Source organism: Rousettus aegyptiacus, unplaced genomic scaffold (assembly GCF_014176215.1).
Source record: "Rousettus aegyptiacus isolate mRouAeg1 unplaced genomic scaffold, mRouAeg1.p scaffold_m13_p_15, whole genome shotgun sequence".
Classification (NCBI taxonomy): Eukaryota; Metazoa; Chordata; class Mammalia; order Chiroptera; family Pteropodidae; genus Rousettus; species Rousettus aegyptiacus.
The window spans coordinates 33,180,539-33,199,386 of record NW_023416290.1 but is presented as its reverse complement, the minus strand read 5'-3'; the positions used below and the strand labels follow the sequence as shown (position 1 = coordinate 33,199,386).

Genomic DNA, 18,848 nt, shown 5'->3' with positions numbered 1-18,848 from the left:
TAGGGAAATGCAAATCAAAATCACAATGAGATACCATCTCATACCTGTTAAAATAGCTATAATCAACAGGAGAAGTAATAACAGATGTTGAAGAAGATATGGAAAAATAGGGACCCTCATACACTGCTGGTGGGACTGCAAATTGGTACAGCCACTATGGAAAACAGTATGCAGTTTCCTCAAAAAACTAATTGACCTACCATATGATCCAGCAATCCCTCTACTGGGTATTTACCCCAAAGACTTGAAAACCCGTATCTGAAAAGATATTTTCACATCAATGTTCATAGTAGCATTATTCACGGTGGCCAGGATATGGAAGCAACAGATGACTGGCTAAGAAGCTGTGGTACATATATACAATGGAATATTACTCAGCCATAAGAAGAGATGAAATACTGTCGTTTGCAGCAACAGGGATGGATCTTGAAATAATCATACTAAGTGAAATAAGCCAGACAGAAAAGGTTGAAAATCACATGATATCACATATGTAGGCTATAAACCTAAAAGCGACAAATGAACAGGACAAACAAACAGAGATTTATGGACATGGACAATGGACTAGTGGTTACCAGAACGGATGGGGGAGTGGGGAAGGAAAAAAATAAGTAAATAAAATGTTAAAAAAACTATGTATATAGAATGATAAAAATAATAAACTGGCATTAAAAAACAAAAAACACATGACTTATAGATATAAATGTGCCCTGCTGGTCTCTTTTGTCCCTTTTCTTTTCTTTTGTGCCATATACCTATAAGGAAATTAGGCACGGTTCAGTTTTGAGACTTAGAGAAGTAATTTTATTCATCCTCATGTGCCTACCTGCCCACCTGCCTACTACACGTCCCACACATACCAGCCTTCTGTGGCTTTGCTCCCCATTGAGGGGATTCAGTTATCTGTGGACCACAGAAAGGTTCACCGACAAGTACCACCTTTTAAGTTTAAAATAGAGTCTGTTTCCTTTTGAGCATTTCCTGCTATATTTAAATAAAGCTACAACAAAATAACAGAACATGTTAGTTCAACAGTTTTAATATTGGTGTAAATGACCAGTAATAAGAGATTATGGTGATCACTTAATAATAAAGAGTGGTGATGAATTTCACAATGGGTCATTTATAAATGGTAAATCGAGCTTTATGTTTTTACCACAAAACATGAAAGTAATCCCTGGGATTCATGACAGAATTATTTATTTTCCTTTCCCTTTTCTTTTACATTGTGAGAAGTTAGCCTATGGGACAGTATCCCCTTCTTTATAATTTTTTTTTTTTTCTATCAGGAAACATACTAAATATCTTCCCTGGGGAAAAAAAGAATCTTATTTTACATATCACCACACACATAAACCTCGGGCCACAGAGAATACTGAGTTCATGTAAACTGGATACTTATACATTCAGAAGCTGGTATAAATGGCTACTGAAAGTGACTTAAGGGATGTTATTCTTCTAATGAACTAATGCACTGATTCTCAAAAGCCTGCAAATTAATATCTATACCCCATTCTCTCTTCTCATGCCTTTCTCCTGCTCCAGGATCCTATCCAGGACCCCATGCTCCACTTAGAAATTTTGTGGTCAGGTCATTTTGACTGAATATAAAACCTCTTCTACCTACTTCCATTCAAGAGAATGCTTTTTTGCCTGATTTTTCCACTAGCCTCTTTCAAATATCTGTTTATATTTTTAATTTCAGCTCTAGCAAACTAATGGCAGATATTTAATTAAATTAAATGAGGTGTAGCAACATTGAGAAGTAATTTCAGAAACAACTGGTGTGATAAACGGAAATAATCTCACTTTGTTTGCATATGACTTACTTTTCAATGAGGGTCAAAATTTAGTTCAAGGAACAAATAGTTTCATGATCTTTAAAATACTCCTTCAGAACGTTAATAAATGAAAGCTACTTGTTTTGGAGAATGTTTACAAAATGCTACCAGCCCTACATCATCAGTTTCTACTAGACCCTTAGTAAGGCTCCCACTCTCTACAGGCTGACTGTGCAAAATACAATCTAAATCAAGCTTCTGTATGCCATTAGAAAGAATGCTCAATGATGACATGTGCTAGCAAAGCATATCCAGGTATTTTTTTTTTTTTATCCATTTGGAAGTAATCTAAGGCTACAAGAAAATCAGCAAACATGTTAGATACATCCACAAGTAGATTTGCATAAGTGAAGCATCAGGATGCCTCAAAAAATGAGGAAAAAAATTTTATCAGTATGATCCATGAACAGATATTCATAAGTCTAGAAAAAAAATTTTGTAAGTATGGTCCATAAAGAGATGATTAGAAATCTTTCAATTTTAAATTTTTCAACTAATTATATTGAAGCACATAAAAATAGCACTTGGGTACTTTAACCATAAAAAAAAAGACAATCTTGTCCACCCCTCCCCCTGCCACCTTAATGAGTATAAGTTTATCAGATCCTATTTTTAATTACATTCTATTTTTAACAAGCCTATATATTTGTATCCAATAATAAACTAAAATATAAGATTAGCATATGGAACAAAACAGAGCAAAACCACAGAAGACTACGTGAATACTAATGTTTCAGCTGTATAGGGTGCTGCTGCACCCAAACAATGTCACTAAAAAGACTAGCCTTCAAAATAAGAGCTCGGTTGCATGGTCCACCTGCTAATGGGACCTGATGATTCCTTATGGGAGAGATTTCTAGTCCCTGGGGACTCTCACCATGTCCTCAATGGTGAGTAAAAGCTGGGATCTCCAGTCTAATATAAACTTCTTCCTTTGGACATCAGAAAAGGACAAATAGTAACAATTTTTTTTTTCTTTTCACATAAAGAGAGAATTATTCATGAAAGATGAAAATGACTGCTGAGTTGGCTATTTACACTTGGCCCCTGTCTGGGAAAGGTATTTTTTGACAAATGTTTTAAAACTCTCAGATCCTAGCAAAGCTAAACTAAAAATACCAAAGGGTGATGTAGGATATGCTTTGCCTTTCCTCCTCTTCAATCTGCCACCACGCTCACTGTTTTTACAGTTGTGTCAATTTATTAGAAAAATAAAACTCGATTGGATCATATGGCTATGCTTAAAAAAAAAATGAACTGGCAGATCTGACTGTGCATATTGGAAAGTGTATGACAACCTTCCTAGAGAGAAAAGACCAACAACAAAGACATACTCCATTGTTTCTTAGATGAATACAGTAGCCGGTCAACTTCATTTCCTGAGAAAACTGCTGGTGAATCAATTTTTTTTCGAGTAAATCATATGCATAGAAAAATTGGTATAAATTTATTCTAGCAATGTTGAAAGCAAAATCACTTGCTAAGTAATCTACTGCAATGCCTTAGAAACTGGTCTTCATCTACATATTCCAGGTTTTTAAAGACTTGTGTAATAGAAAGACCAGAAGCCAGGAGACATGTGGTATATATAGTCACTACTCTGCCTCTCAATATCCCTGGGCAAATCACGTAATCTCTCCACCCTTAATTCAATGAGGGAGTTAGGATGAGCTCAGGGGGCCTCAATCCAGGGCTCTTAGCCACTTAGTAAATCCCACAGAGTAATGGTGGTTCTTGAGGAATTTTAAGTATTTCAAAGAAATACTTGAAAGAAGTCATGAATTTGTCTGAGACACGGCTGCAGAGGTGTACTGAAGTTTTTATTTTTGGCTAGAGTTATATCAAATTGGTATAGTCATGCTAACTATATAATCTTAATGCAATTTGGATCATGAGGTCTATGAGGGAAAGAATAAAAAGTTCTTAATAAAGAAAAGGATGATCTTTAAGATAACTTTCAGCTCTTAAGTTTAGTGATCTATGTTCTCGGCAGGTGTATGGATGACTGAGTTGAGAGAGGGAAACACAAAAATAGACTAATATTTGCTGAGGAATTTAACAAATTTGTGCCAAGGAATGTACATGATATTATGCACAGATTATCTCGCCTAATCCTCTCAACAGTCCTGTGAATTAAGTATTTTTGCCTTCATTTTGGAAATGAGCTAAATTGTAACTTTTACTATAATCAATTGCCAGAAAGCAGTAGGCCTCTTCAGATTCAGATTCTGTCTGCTTCCATCCAGCACCATGTTGCTTTATAAAAACTACTGCTGTTAGGTTTTAGTAATTCCATTTTTCGAATTGGTAACAGGGTTGTAAATAAATGCTTTTTCCTGTCCCCGGTGGTCTTGCACAGCGTCAGTATGTGATGTCAACATAGCCTACAGGTCCAAGGGCCCAGACAGAAGCAAAAGAATATCTAAAGTGTGTCCTCAGTCACTCATCGCTGACAGGGTTGCTTTGCCAGGAACTTTCCGAGCAAATAGCCTACTGGCTTATGTGGATGAGAAGGCGATTTGCTGCGTCCAAAGGCAAAACTGAAGGCTGTCACAAATTCGGTAGAGTGGGAAATAGAGATTTCTTTCTAACCTTTTCTTTTTCCATAATCCCGGCGCTGGGAGCTATGACAAATTTTAGTCGATTTCACCTAATACCAACCTACCAAGTACTATCAAGGATGTAGAGGAGAAGCAGTTAAGAAGAAGATCTATTTAATTACCAGGAATAAAAACTTTCTTCTTCATCGCATTTTATACAGTGAGATATGTTCACGTTAAGTGACAGCATTTTGTTATCTCAAGGTCCTTTTTTCCTCCTGTCCAAGGAACACTGTTTTAATATGTGTATATGGGAATTTTTTTTTTTATCAGTTGTGCTCCCCTACCGCCAATGTATCTAAATCTAGAGAAATAATTCTTTATCATACCTTTGTTAAAACTAGAAGAAATAAAAAGCATTTTCTCTCTCTCTGTCTTTTTTTTTTTTTTTTTTTTGCTATAGTACATAAGACACATAAAGTCCAGGGCAATGGGATACAATTCTAAAATACGTAACCTGAGGCTAACAATTTTCTAGCAGTCTAGATTAAGTTGGAATTTGGTAACTAAAATAATAGGAAGAAACAGAATGATTTAGCTGGAGACAAGTTTTGAAAGTGGAGGTACTTGGAAGAGTATAACTGCACTGGGTTTCTCATTAGAAGAGAGCAGTCTCATGAAGACTTCATATTCCCCGAGAGAACCATACTCACACAATTAACAATTCTTTTGTTTGAAAAAAGTTCTTCATTAATGCATGTGGACACATGTGGGCTGTGTAAAAATATAAGAGATGTGTAACACACGGTAAACAGAAAGTAATGATCTTAAACAGGCCAAATCCTTGAACTCATCATTAATAAATGTCTCTCTAGCATTTAGCTACCCAGGCTGCTGGGAGCCTGTTTTCTTCAAGTACTTCAAACACTGAAATCCAGGAACATTTATTATTTTAATCCATTACAGGCAGTGCTTGATTTAACTTTATTAGTTGTGGTAGTGGTAGTAGTTTTAAGTGGGGGTACAGTAATGTTCTTTTACACATTATTTCAAAAGGGCTTAATTATATTTTATAGCTTGGGCCAGGAATTCTGCTTGTTTTTTGTCTAACAAGGTTCAAATGGAGTTCAGGTCGGTGATGAATCAGAAGAAAAAGTCAGAGATGGTTATCTCTCTGAGATGAGCTCATCTCCCTCTACGAAAGGCTGTGCAGGTACATCATGCTCACAAGATGCTCTGACATCCTGAGCCCGTTACTTGTTACATGAGTTTTACTTTTCATGGAAACTAGCACATCAGAAATTCAACCCACTGGTTTTCTTCTAAATGTCTTATGTTACTCTCCTATGTATTTTAAAGGCTGCACATTGTAATCCAAAACTGCTATAGTAACCATACAACACTAAATCAAAAAACCTATACATGAAGAATAATGATCACATAAAAGACACTTAAAAATGCATAAACCCTCATCACAGAAAAAGTTAAGCATTCCATATGAAAGATGTAGAAGACTGCATTAACACGATTTCATTAAACAAAAAAATAAGTGACTGTATAAACATGCCTGGACAGCGTATCTCTACTAGTGGTTTTTTTTCTTTTTTAAATCGAATATTCTTAAATTTTTACCACTCTTTTTGAGGGTGTGAAAAAGATCATTTCCAAGAGAGTAGTATTAATATTGCTTATTATTGTCCCAAATTCTATCTAATCTTACATTATGATAATAATTACAAGGAGAATAAAAGTTGTATTTTGGGATTTCCTCTCTACTGTATATGATCTCTAAAAAGAAGAGGACAAAAGAATTACTCCTCAAGGGAGTATTTTATACATTTATGTTTACATTTTTTTTTTTACCATATTAGAGAAATAACATGGAACATTATTTTGAAAAAAATATATGGGAATTCTACTTTTTCTACTTATTTCCCTTTCAATTTTTAGAACTCTCTATTCTACCTTTTTTTTAATGTCTCAATATTCCATCACTACGCACAGAAAAACATCACTGTTGGAAAAAACTCATCAACATACAGGTAACTTAAGAACAGAAGAAGAGGGGCATGCCAGTTCATCAGTAGCAACTTTGAACGTTGTTATAAAGTAATAGGAGGGAATCTGACCAGAATTAATAGTGGTACACGGTTCTGGGATGAGGGGTGTCATGTTTCATGGACTCTAGGCCATCTGTTCTCCCTGCCTACATTTTACTTCTGTAAAACTATAAACGCACCTCTACCTCAGGGACTATAGAAGGGCATTAGAATTCCTCTGCTTTTCATTATCACAAGATTCAGTAACTCATTTCATTGTCAAGATAATCCCCTTTTACTCTTTCTTTTGCGCTTGCTAGATATGCCAAAATGACAAATGAAATCCCAGATGTTACAGACCCAACGAGGCCTCTACCTTTCCCTGAGTGCTGGGTTTAAGCTACTTAGGACATAGTGTCGAAAATGACAAGACCCTGATGCCCACATCCAGTATTCATTTAAAGTGGGATAGTGATTTGTCTGTCTACAAGCTGTACCTCCCCTTCAATCCTCAGTGGCTACTTAGAAGTTAAGTTTGTCCTCTGGCTTTAACTGTCAAAGAATTCATTTCCTATTGTTCAGGCATTGGAAAGAAATGCTATTTCATTCTAAAAGTAACAAAAGTCTTTGGGGTGTTGTAAATGGCCTGTTATTGGAACATATTGTTTTAGGTAGTCATATCTAATTTAATGTTTTATTTCCCCTTAGGCTTACTTGCATCCCTGGATCATCCAACGGCTGTGACAACGCCTTGAGAGACTATCCTCAGGAGATCCAGTTAACTATGGAACAAGGCTGGAGCTCCATTTTTACCAATTAATGACCCAGTTTCACTTTTCAGTATGTGAAAAGGAACTTTAGGTTCTTTACATTTCATTGGTCCTGAATTCGGTGAACATAAGAGGCATTTGTATACGTGGAAAATACGGATATGTTTTTTTCCCCCTATTTTTGTTTATACCCTAAAATAAGTACATCTGGATGACAAAGACTGGTAGTGAAAGTTATTTAAACCACAGCTCTTTGACTAGAAAGTGTTCAGCTCATTGTGTTCCGCATGGATGAAAAGTCCCCTTGGTCTCATTGGAAAGCGGATCCTTTCAACCTTTTCTAAATTCTGACTAAAGTGCTAGCCAAGATGGCCTCACTTAGGTTCTTCCCCCAACCCTCTGTGCCACCTAACTTGTTCGTATCCTATTTCCCCTTTCCTTAATCTACATGAAGGTTGCTATGCTAATCTAAGTGCCCGTGGGAAGGAGCGAGGCAGCCTAAAGTACAGCTATTTCGCAGCCTGAAGTGTGCACCCTTGTTTGCCGAAATCTGAGGGCTGCCGCCCTAATAGAGCCATAATTTACTCTGACAAGGGGAGCTGAAGTGTGCAGTTCACTCCCCACCATGCCTGCGAAAGCGCTACATTGCTAGTTCAGAATTGATAGCTATATACTTATGGTTTCTCCAAAACGACATACTTCAAATGGCAAAAAAGACTGTGTTGTGTGTATGTGCGAGAAAGGGTGTTGTTTTTAAAAAGAATATACTATGGAGTAAGTGGACAGCAGGAGAAATATACCTTAAAAGTATTCATAAAATAAGATATAATTTCTAAATGAGATTTTGTTATTGATAACATGATCATAGGGTTTTTTTGCAATATTATATGCCACCTTAAAAAATACAAGCATTATGTATACTAAAATCAGAACTTTAGGGTTCTTTTACTGATAAAATACAGGAAAATATAGTGTTCTAGCAGAAACACAAGTTATTATAAGTCGCTGTTACACTAACATCTGCAGAGTGGAATTAAAAAAAAATCAAGTTGCTTGAAACTCATAGTTGAAGGTTGTACAATACTACAGAGGCTAAGAAAAACTCAGATTTTCTTTTAAGGGAAAAGAAAACAGCCATTTCATTTTGTTTCAAATATTTCAGTGAATAATTTGTACATATTTTGTTGTAAAAACCAGTAAATGAATATAAAAGCATTTCAGATTTAAATGTACTGACAATGTCTTGGGAAGAAAATTAACTTTCCCCCTTCACTCTTATTATTCCCTCTTCCCATACACTTCTCATAAGCTTATGACAGTTTTGATGATAAAAAATACAATCATTAGGTGAACTCAAATATTTTTGTACCTTTCAGAAGTGAGGAAACATGCCTACAACACATTCCCAATTGTGGTTCTCTAAATATTACTTAGAACATAAGATTCCTCTAGCATTACAAATCAATTTCAGCTCCTAAATTAAAACTCATCTGGAAAGGACTCTTTTACCCTGTTTATATAACATTGTCACATAAAGAGTGTTAAAAAAATATTTCACTAAAAATAGCTTGCGTAAGTTAGGGATTAGAGTTTTCTGCTGCTATAATTGTTCCTTTGTAGTTTTTTCCATGATGTTTTTTGCACAGTGTTTTTGACTGTGTTTATTAAAGTCAGCACATCAAAAAGGATCAAAGAGAAAGTGAGTGAGAACCAAAGAAACCCCAAGTGTGTTGTCTCATTGGGGAGTTATGCAGATTCACATAAACAAGTGCAAATTGTTGAGGTTTTAATGAAAATTTTCTACCATTATTTTATCTTAAGTCATTCTATACAATAACATCTGTACAGCAGATGGTTATACTGTACCAAGGCAATGCTCCTTTTTCTTTCTCTGTTTAATAGTATATCTGAGATGACTACTTTTGTCACTGTGCTCAATTTGGTTCAGCAAATAATTTGAAAAGTGCAGCTGCTGCAGATGGTCAAAACAGTTATATAAACTATAAAATCAAAGACGTAGTTAAGTATTTCTGTATTAGATTCAAACTATAAAATCTGACATGAACTATGTGGAGCTCAAAGATATACTATAAAAATTTTGGTTGAATTCAGAACGATGTCATTTGAAAAATACAAAAAGAAATATGATTACTGGTAGAAGGTTTGTGTGTGTGTGTGTGTGTGTGTGTGTGTGTGTGTGTGTGTGAGAAGGATACTTTTTACCTTTTATCAAAACTATACCTTGAATATATATTTGCACATATTTTATACAAATTGCAAAACATGAATTAAGGTATTCAACTATACAACAAAATTAATGTCTAAAGCTTAAATTGTATTTCACTTTTTAAAAGTTTTGCTTATTAAAAAATCAAGTTTTTGAAAAACATGTAATCTCTACATTACAATTTCCTAGAAACCAGCCTTCAGCAATAACTAGAACTTAACACAATCTTATTTCACTTAATTTTAACTTATTATTTTGTTGACTTTGTTATCTTCTTAAAATGTTGGAGCATGCCATTACATTAAGCAGAAATGTAGAGAAAATAGATTAGTGTTTGTTATGCTCTCATAATAAAATAGTTCCTATTAAATAGCTTCAATTTGTTTTGGTTTGCTGATTCAAATAACTCTTTTAGAACATTTACTGGATACTACTATTAAAGCCAAAGCTATAGTTTCTACTTCTGTGCTTAACTATATTTAACAGCATAATTGTAAAAGGAATAAGGGTAGTTTTTCTAGTATGAAGGGAAAAAAACAAGTTATAAAAACAGAATAAGTCTATGAACTGGTATAGCTTAGTGAGAGGATTTCAATTATATTTTGAGAGGTTTTCCAAGGATAGACATTAAGTGTGGATAAAATATGAGCAGCTAATGAACAAAATAAGAAATGAGGGTGAAAAAAAAAGGACCTAGAATTGAGTACAGTACATTTAAATTCTTTCACTCTGTTTGAGTCCTAACCTTTCTGTGCTATGTGATTAAGGTACAACTGGAAAGGCGTGGGAACAGGACCAGTGTTGTCTGGGTTGCAATTTATTTGTGGATAAATCAGACATTTTAGCCTCCAGTGTTTCATAATCTTCCATGTCCCAAGGACCTTACATTTTTCATTTCTAACTTTTAAGAGAATTAAAAAAATACAGTGCTTTTAGCTGGCTTGATCACAAATATTTCTGGTGAGAAAGAAATAAATCATTTATTTTTTGGCCTAAAATTCATACTTCTCAACTATAAAACTTTTTCTTTATCTCTTAAACTACTGTGCCCAAATTGGCTATATGGACCTAAGTTATATTTAGTTTCCAGCTGCCTCTTAATTACTTTTTAGTAAGCAACTAAGTTGCATATAGTTTCAGGATTTATTTTATCCCCTGCACTACCCCTATATCCCCAAAGCTTTCCTGTAAATTAAAGTAGAAAAAAATGTTTCCCTTTTGCTACTTTTACTTTCAAAGTGAAATTTCTGGCATTGTGCCCTGAACTTTTACAGTAGCAGTTTCAGTGATTGAAAACTGTTATTTCCCACCTGTGCCTCGGTCTTTTCTTTTTCCCTCCTCACATTCCTTTGGCCTACCCTTTTTGATTCAGTGTGAAAAAGCAAATGATTCGGTCACATAACAAAAGAGGAAAATGTAGATGGCGCAGCCTATTATTTCTCACCTCTCCACCCACGGGCGACTTTCAGTTCGCAGGGTCCATGCCTCTCTTTGCTAGGCTTGGCACAGAAGCACAGCCTTTGCTTCCTGATAGCCAGCCCTCAATGGCACTGTCCTTGAAGAGCTGAATCCTGATTTCTATTACACTTTGTGTAGCATGCCTGCCACTAGAGCAACTTCTCTTTTTTAAGTAAACTGTTACCAGTGACTTAATATAGTGCACGGGAATCACCTGTAGGGCTTTTGCAACACAGATTTCTGGGCTCCATGCCCAGAGTTTCTGATTCAGTAGGTCAGGGTAGGTCTGAAAATTGTCATTTCTAACAAGTCCCCAGGTGATGCTGATGCTGTTGGTTCTGACACCATACCTTGAGAACCACTACTCTAATCATTCATAATACCATTTTTTGTTGTTCTACTATAGCTGTTTTAGGTAAAAAAAAAAAAAAAAAAAAAAAAATAATAATAATAATAATAATTAGGAATCAACAGTTTTAACTTATTTCCTGTCCGTCCTTAGAATACTCGCCAGTGGTGCTTGTTGTGGCTTCAGTGTTTACCTCAAGATGACTCACAGATTAGAGTCCTAACGCTACCCCCATAGTTTGCTAGGAAGTATCTCACTTTCATTATTATTTTTGCATCATTCTAATATATAGACAGTCTTTGGAAATAAATGACATCATTCTATAGCATTCTGTTTTTAGTAGTGGCATTTCCATTTACAAAATAAAGTCATTCTGGATTGCTGAAAAAACGTCAAATCCTAGAAAATGCAGCATTCCTACATGTGGTGTGATGTTAACCTCATTCTCAGTCGTCAGCTGAAGATTCATTTGATGAATCTGATTTCTGTTATATTAGGATTAGAGACAAGTTCTGTTTAGAAATAACTCCAGGAACTGTTTTTATATTTTATTTTCACATTGAAAACCAGTCGGATTTGCTTCAGCCTCAAAGAGTGTGTTTATGTAAAATTAAATGAACACTGGCTGCGAGCTGCACTTTTTTTTCTAAATGGGAAATGGATTAAAGACACTTTAAGGAACATGCCTGAAGAGGTAAATAGAAACAGTTTAGTTTAGAGCATTAAAATACTTAAGCTCAAAGGATGGGTTATAACATTTTCTCTAAAATAAGGGCCATCGCTAATGGCCCTTAAAACTTTTAACCTTTAAATAATATAAATCATTAAAATTATACATTTTCAGATGTTAACAAGTCATGCTGTGACTTACCAGGTACTTTCTGTGCTGCTTTAACATTAAAGCTTCCAGTGAGGGTTGATAAAGATGCTAACAAGCATGGTTTATTAGGATGGGGGACAGTTTCCATGGAGACCACAATCTGAGTCGTATGGACAGAAATTTTTTGAAAGCAGGAAACAGTTCTCCACATGTTTTCTTGGAATGGAATCTTTTGTGCTCCATCACCATGAACTTGAGGTTTAGACAACTTTCCACGGTAACACTTGGAGGCTGGAGGCTCATCTTTATGCAGCATGGTGTGCGACAGGGTGGAAGTCTCTTTGTTGTGTGCACTTTTGATCTTCTTTAAAAAATGGTTTATCTGATCCAGCTTGGTAAAACTCAGGTTTGCTTTCAAAGGCTTTGATATATCCAAGTTGATATCTGCTATTGAATTGAAAAAGATAAAATTACTGAAGCTCTCTTATCAATTATAAGCCTTTACTTCCTTGTCAAGCTTCTATTTACCTTTCCCAACACCTGTATTGCAGGCTGATTAGAATGCCAGATGTTGTAATTCTTTTACTCATCACCTAACTATTCTTTCCATGTAGTTACTTGAAGGAACATTTTCCCTGGACTACTTACATGCTGACATTCCTGCCTTAATCCATGTGGCTGTCTGTTCCTGGTAAAGTCCAAACATGGACTTCTACCTCTGCCCTCTCACTGAGGCAAAATGAAGCAGCCTTTCCAGTTTCCAGCAGACTTTCCAGTTTCCAGCAGCCTTTCCAACTCGCATCTCTTCTTTTAAGGTAAAATGACTCCTCCTAGTATCCAGCACAAAGTTTGATGCAAATACTGGTATTAGTAAATACGTGTCCAACTGACTAACTCAAGTAACCTCCCCTGCCGTTCCCTGATCAAGTACAGGCAGAAAATGTTTGTTTCTCTTTTGTGACCTGCTGCAAACCAGAACAGTCCCTACATCTTTCCCTATATAGTTTGCACTGATAAAATGTCTAATACGTCATCATGGGTAGCCTGAAATTTCTTAAAACTTATAGCCCATTTTATATGTACCATATACTAGAAGTTGTCCTTATCTGCCACTTAGCCACCTGACATTAAAATTAACTAGCCTTATTATTTCTGTTTTTTTGCTGTTTTATTTCACTTTCTTCTGTTTTTATTGTTAATAAGACATAAGAGTCTTTGGGTTACAAAGGCAGAGCCTGTCTTACATATTTATACCAGTGACTGGTACAGTGTATTTTGCATATGTATGTGTCCAATAAACATTTGAGCTTAACTGAATCTAACAAATGTTCTTTTTCACTGGAGCCTGAAGATATAATATAAGACACAATGCCAAGTGAAGCTAGGAATAGCAAAGTTACTAAGCAGATAAAGTTAATATTCTTTATCAATGATTTCATTATTTACATCCCTCTTCATAAAGATGACCTCTCCTCACTTTCCTCAGATGTCTTGGCTAACCAGACTCCCTCAGGATACCATCTCTTTTAAGCGTGCCTTCTCTTGTGTTTCTCTAATCAGGCCTAGCAAAACTCTGAGAGTCCTGCTTCTAACTAGTTGTCGAATGGAAAGAATCAGACATCTGTGTCACTCTTCCGCAATATTAAAAAGTTCGTTGCTCCCCTTATTTTTTAAACAGGAACAAACATCGTAACTTAAAGGAATTACTTTTTTGTAAAAACATCTTACTGATATACAACTTACATACCATACAATTTACTTACTTAAAGTGTATAATTCAATGATTTTTAATATTGAACTAAAAACTATCACCACTGTCTAACTCCAGAATATCATCATCGCCGCACACACACAATCCCATACCACTGAGCAGTCACTCCCCACCCATTTCCCCTCTCCCAGCCCTAGGCAACCACTAATTTGATTTCTAATTTAATTTCTCTACAGATTTGCCTGTTTTGGACATTTCATATAAATGAAATCATATAATAGTGGTCTTTTGTGTCTGGTTTCTTTCAGTCAGCATAATGTTTTTAAGGTCCATTCATGTTGAAACATATATCATCAGTACTTTATTCTTTAATGGCTGAATAATGCTTTATCATATGGGTATACCGCATTTTATTTATCCATTAACACTTGATGGGCATTTGGGTTGTTTCTACTTTTTGGCTGCTATGAACATTCACGTAAAAATTTGTGTTTGGACAAATTTTCATTTCCCTTAGGTGTCTTCCTAGGAGAGGGACTGCTAGGTTATATTTGATTATAGCCATCCTAGTGGGCGTGAAGTGGTCTTCCACTGTGATTTTGGTTTGCATTTCCCCAATGACTAATGATGTTGAGCATTTCCTCATGTGCTTATTGGCCATTTGCATATATTCTTGAAAAAATGTCTATTCACATCCTTTGCTCATTCTTAAATTGGGCTATTTGTCTTTTTATTATTGAATTGTATGAGCTCTTTATATATTCTGAATACAAGTCCCTATCAGATATAGGATTTGCAAATATCTCCTCCCATTCTACGGAATGTCTTTTCAGTTATTTTTGGTGGCATCATTTGCAGTACTATTTTAATTTCTGTAAAGCCCAATATAGCTATTATTTTGCTTGTGTTTGGTGTCATATAAAGAAAGGCTGCTTAACCCAAGATCACAAATATTTACACTTATATTTTCTTTTATGAGTTTTATAGTTTTACCTCTTACATTTAGGTCTAGGATCCCTCCAGACTTAACTTTTGTGTACTGTGTAAGGTAGGGGTCTAACTTCATTCTTTTGCATGCAGATACCCAAACCAGCACTGTTAATGACTTGTGGAATTTGGGGTATTTGAAGAAGCTCGCAGGCAAAACAAATGACCCATACTTGCTCTGCCTAGACATCCTTTTATGTGGGCTTCCATATTTTGTAGTCTCACAGAAAATGACACCACCTTTCATCTCTCCCCCCAAAAAGAAAGCACAATCTCAACAGATGACAGCAACAACAGAAAAACAAAACAAAGCTAAAGTAGAAAGAAGACTCAGATGTTGGGGCCTGAAGCTATCTGCTTTTGCTTGGATTCATAACAGGACAACTTACACTATGTGTCAGAAGTGCTCATCCTAAAGACAAGGAAACAATTCAGTGACTGATAAAGAAAGTAGTCCTAATATCAACCTAAACCAACTGCCAAAGCTAAAGGATCCATTTTCCCTGACTGTAGACTAGTAAAGCATCCATGGAATGAATGGTATACACAGGAGTTGCTGACTACTACCTCAGCATGAACTCTCATAACTCAGGCACCATTGTGGTCCCAGTGACACAGGAAAAACTTTTTAGACCTCTGGTTACTTGCCTAACTTGTCCTCTGAGACTTAGCCCATGAGTCACTTCTTCCAGGACATGCTTCTTGACATCCTCTCATTCATTGCTTCCAGAATATCCTGTGCACTGTGCCATCATCAGGCATCTATTTATATTATACACTTTTATAGTTATCTCCTTAAGAACCTGTCATAGTCCAATGAACTGTTTGCTCCTGGGCAGTAAGGACTATTGGAATCTTACTTGGAGCACCTAAAATATGTCTGGTCTACAGTAAATACTGAATCAGTATTTAATGATGTAATAAAGGAAACATAATGAATTTTTCTTTTCTATTGAATTCCCACAGACTTATTAAATCAATTCATCTAGAACAATACATTAAACCCTCTCAGAAAGGCTATCTCCCCATCTCAGTTAATGGCTCTATCATCTACCAAGTGGCTCACATTAGAAATCTGACTTTTTTACTCATTTCATTCCCTCTTTTCCTGGTCCACTCAATGATCAAGTTGTCAATTCCAAAATATTGCTTGAATCTAATCCACTTCTCTCAGCATTCCAGCCACTCCTCATTTCTTCCCTCCATGCCTTTGATAGTGTTCAGCTGTTATAAAGCCTCCTAGATGGTTTCTCTGTCTAGACTGCTTCCAGTTAATACAGTCTCCAGAGTCATTTCCAAATGACTTGTTTCAAATGTGATCCTGATTGGCTCACTCCTGCACAAAACTCCTTAATGGCTCTTCTTTACCTATGGGGTAAAAGACCAAGCTCCTTAGAATGAGGTGGGGAGGGGGGCGGTGAGGGAAGGCCCTGCTTCTGCTTAGCTACAGCCATTGCCCACCTCACAATCTAAAGTTCCAGAAATATCAGAGTTTCTAGAGCTCACTTTCCCAACCCACGCTGTTTACCACTAGGCCTTTGCTCATGTTGCTCCTTTGTCTAACGTGCCCTTTCTATCTTAATACCTAATCTTCAGGATGCTGCTCAGCATTTTCTTTAAGAAGATGATCTGCAAAACTGTCCCTGCACAAGTATTTTTTAATGAGATTATATCTCCCGCTAATCAAGAAGGTTTGTGAGTGCACATTTTTCATCTTTAACACTTGGCATCAGGCCTCAAATACAACATGAAGTACATGTGGTCATGTTGTGCTGAAGCACTCTAAAACATTCTCATCTGGTTTTGTGCTGGGCAGAATTGTCACGATGGCTTTTCTCCCCAAGGTTCCTGTCACCTGGTTATTGAATCAAACACAAATCTAAGTATTGCTGTGCTAAAAAGAGATTTTACAGTTATGATTTAAAACAATAGATTATTTGGTGGGCCTGATCTGGTGCGCCTCCCTTTAAAAGGAGGAGGTAGAAGAGAAAGTCAGAGAGAGATGAACCACAAGAAAGGCTCTATTATATATCATTGCTGCTTTGAGTATGGTGGAGATTATGTGAGAAGAAATGGATGGCCCTAGAGCTGAGGGAAGCCCTGGCCAACAGCTAGCAAGGAATTGGGGACCTGAGTCCTACAACCGCAAGGAACTGGATTACGTAAATAACTAGAACGAGTTGGGAAGTAGATTCTTCCCTGGAACTTTCAGATTAGAGCCCAGCCCAACACACACCTTGATTTCGGCCTTGTGAGATTCTGAGCAGAGACTCCAAATGAACCCACCCAGACTTCTGACTAAACAATACATTTGTGTTGTTGTAAGCCAGTAACATTTGTGGTAATTTGTTACATATCAACAGAAAACTAATACTAAATCCACATTCATATTTACCCACATGACATTGCTAGTTTTTAACGTGAGCATAAATGAAGTTTCAACAACTGGAATATTTGCCTTCATTTTTTACTTTTCCCCTCAAAGCAAAAACATCTAATATATCTTACTCTTCTCTTTGTTAGTTGCCAATTTCCTGTCTTAAAAGTTATTTCAAGGTTCTGAGAAAGATGAAACCCTGTCTCTGCCACTCTATGCAGCTGAAAAATCTGGAGCGACTACAGCTATAAAACCTCCACAGAGCACCTATTTGAGGACTCGGAAAAGTAAAAGGTAACAGGTAGATTGGGGAAGATCTTGACTAGATTTCAAAATACCACCAAAATGGTGGTGAGTTTCTCATGTTTCCTCCCAGCCTGAAAGCATATTGAAACCTAGAAGTGGGCTTTGGGTGCAGAAAAAGGGAGCATGAGGAGAAATTCTTTATTTCTGGCTTCCAGAAATGGAAGGGGGGACTATAAAAATCCCTCATTTTTTCCTTCTTTCTTGTCTTCATTTTCTTGGACTGCAGAAAATAGGAGAGACCACTCCTCAGTTCATTTCATGAAACCATCATTATTGGTACCTAAACTGGACAAAGACAGTAAAAAGAAACAAAAACTACAGACTAATACCCCTTAAGAACAGAGATGTAAAAACCCTAAAAAAATTGGGAATCAAACCCAGCAACATATAAAGTTAATAAAATACCATGACCAAGAGTGGTTTATCCTAAGACTACAAGGTTGCTTCAATATTAGAAAGTCAATCAATATGATATTAACAGTTTACAAAAGAAATAACAAAGAACATGATCACATCCATTTAGGCAGAAAACTTTTAAAAATTCAATGTCCAGAGTCTGTTTTTAACAAGAACTCTTAGTAAACTATTAATAGAGGAGACAATAGCTAACATCATACTTAGTCATGAAGGATTGAATACTTTTCCCCTAAGATCAGAAACAAGGCATTCTCACTACTCACACTAAACATGGCACTATAAGTCCTAGCTAGTATAATAAGGCAATAAACAAAGAGACAAAAAAAAAGTATGACGATTAATAAATAAAACAAAATGTCTATTCACAGATGACGTGATTGTTCATGTAGAAAAACTCCACAGAATTTAAAGAAAAACTCTTAGAATTAAAGTGAATTTAGCAAGATTTTAGTATATAAGACCACCACACAAAAATCAAGTTTCTACAAACTAGCAACGTACAATTGAAATCAAAATTTTAAAACAAAAACAACATTTACAATAGCTCCAAATAAAATAAATACTTATGCATAAATCTAATAAAACATGTATGGGATCAGTATGAAGGAAACAACAAAAAGCTAATAAAAGAAGACTTAAATAAATGGAGATACAAACTATATATATAACATATTCAAGGATTCATGGAAGACTCAACATAGTAAAGATGTCAATTCTCCCCAAACTGATCTATAAAATTAACGCAATTCCAATAAAAATCCCAGCAGAATTTATTATACAGAGAAGCTGATTGTAAAATACATACAGGAAAGCGAAGTAACCAGAATAGCCAAAACTCTTGAAAAATAATAATAATAATATTGGAGGACTTTTACTACTTGATTTAAAGACTTACTATGAAGTTACCATGATCAAGACAGTATAGTCTTGGAGAAAGACATACACATATATTTCAATGAGACAGAACAGATTCCAGAAATAGAGAATCCAAACAAACACTGTCAAA

At 35.8% G+C, this 18,848-nt stretch overlaps 1 protein-coding gene across 9 annotated transcripts in view; it reads right to left on the bottom strand.

Moving 5' to 3' along the window:
* The window catches only part of VPS13B (vacuolar protein sorting 13 homolog B), a 670,010-nt gene that overhangs the window by 161,072 nt on the left and 490,090 nt on the right, over window positions 1-18,848 (bottom strand). For 7 of the 9 annotated variants that reach the window (XM_036233309.1, XM_036233312.1, XM_036233316.1 and 4 more), the window contains one exon: window positions 12,096-12,491. In XM_036233309.1, the coding sequence (XP_036089202.1) occupies window positions 12,096-12,491 (396 nt within the window). Of the gene's footprint in view, window positions 1-12,095; window positions 12,492-12,839; window positions 12,875-18,848 lie in introns of those variants that run through there. The other 2 variants (XM_036233311.1, XM_036233317.1) reach the window with 2 other exon arrangements.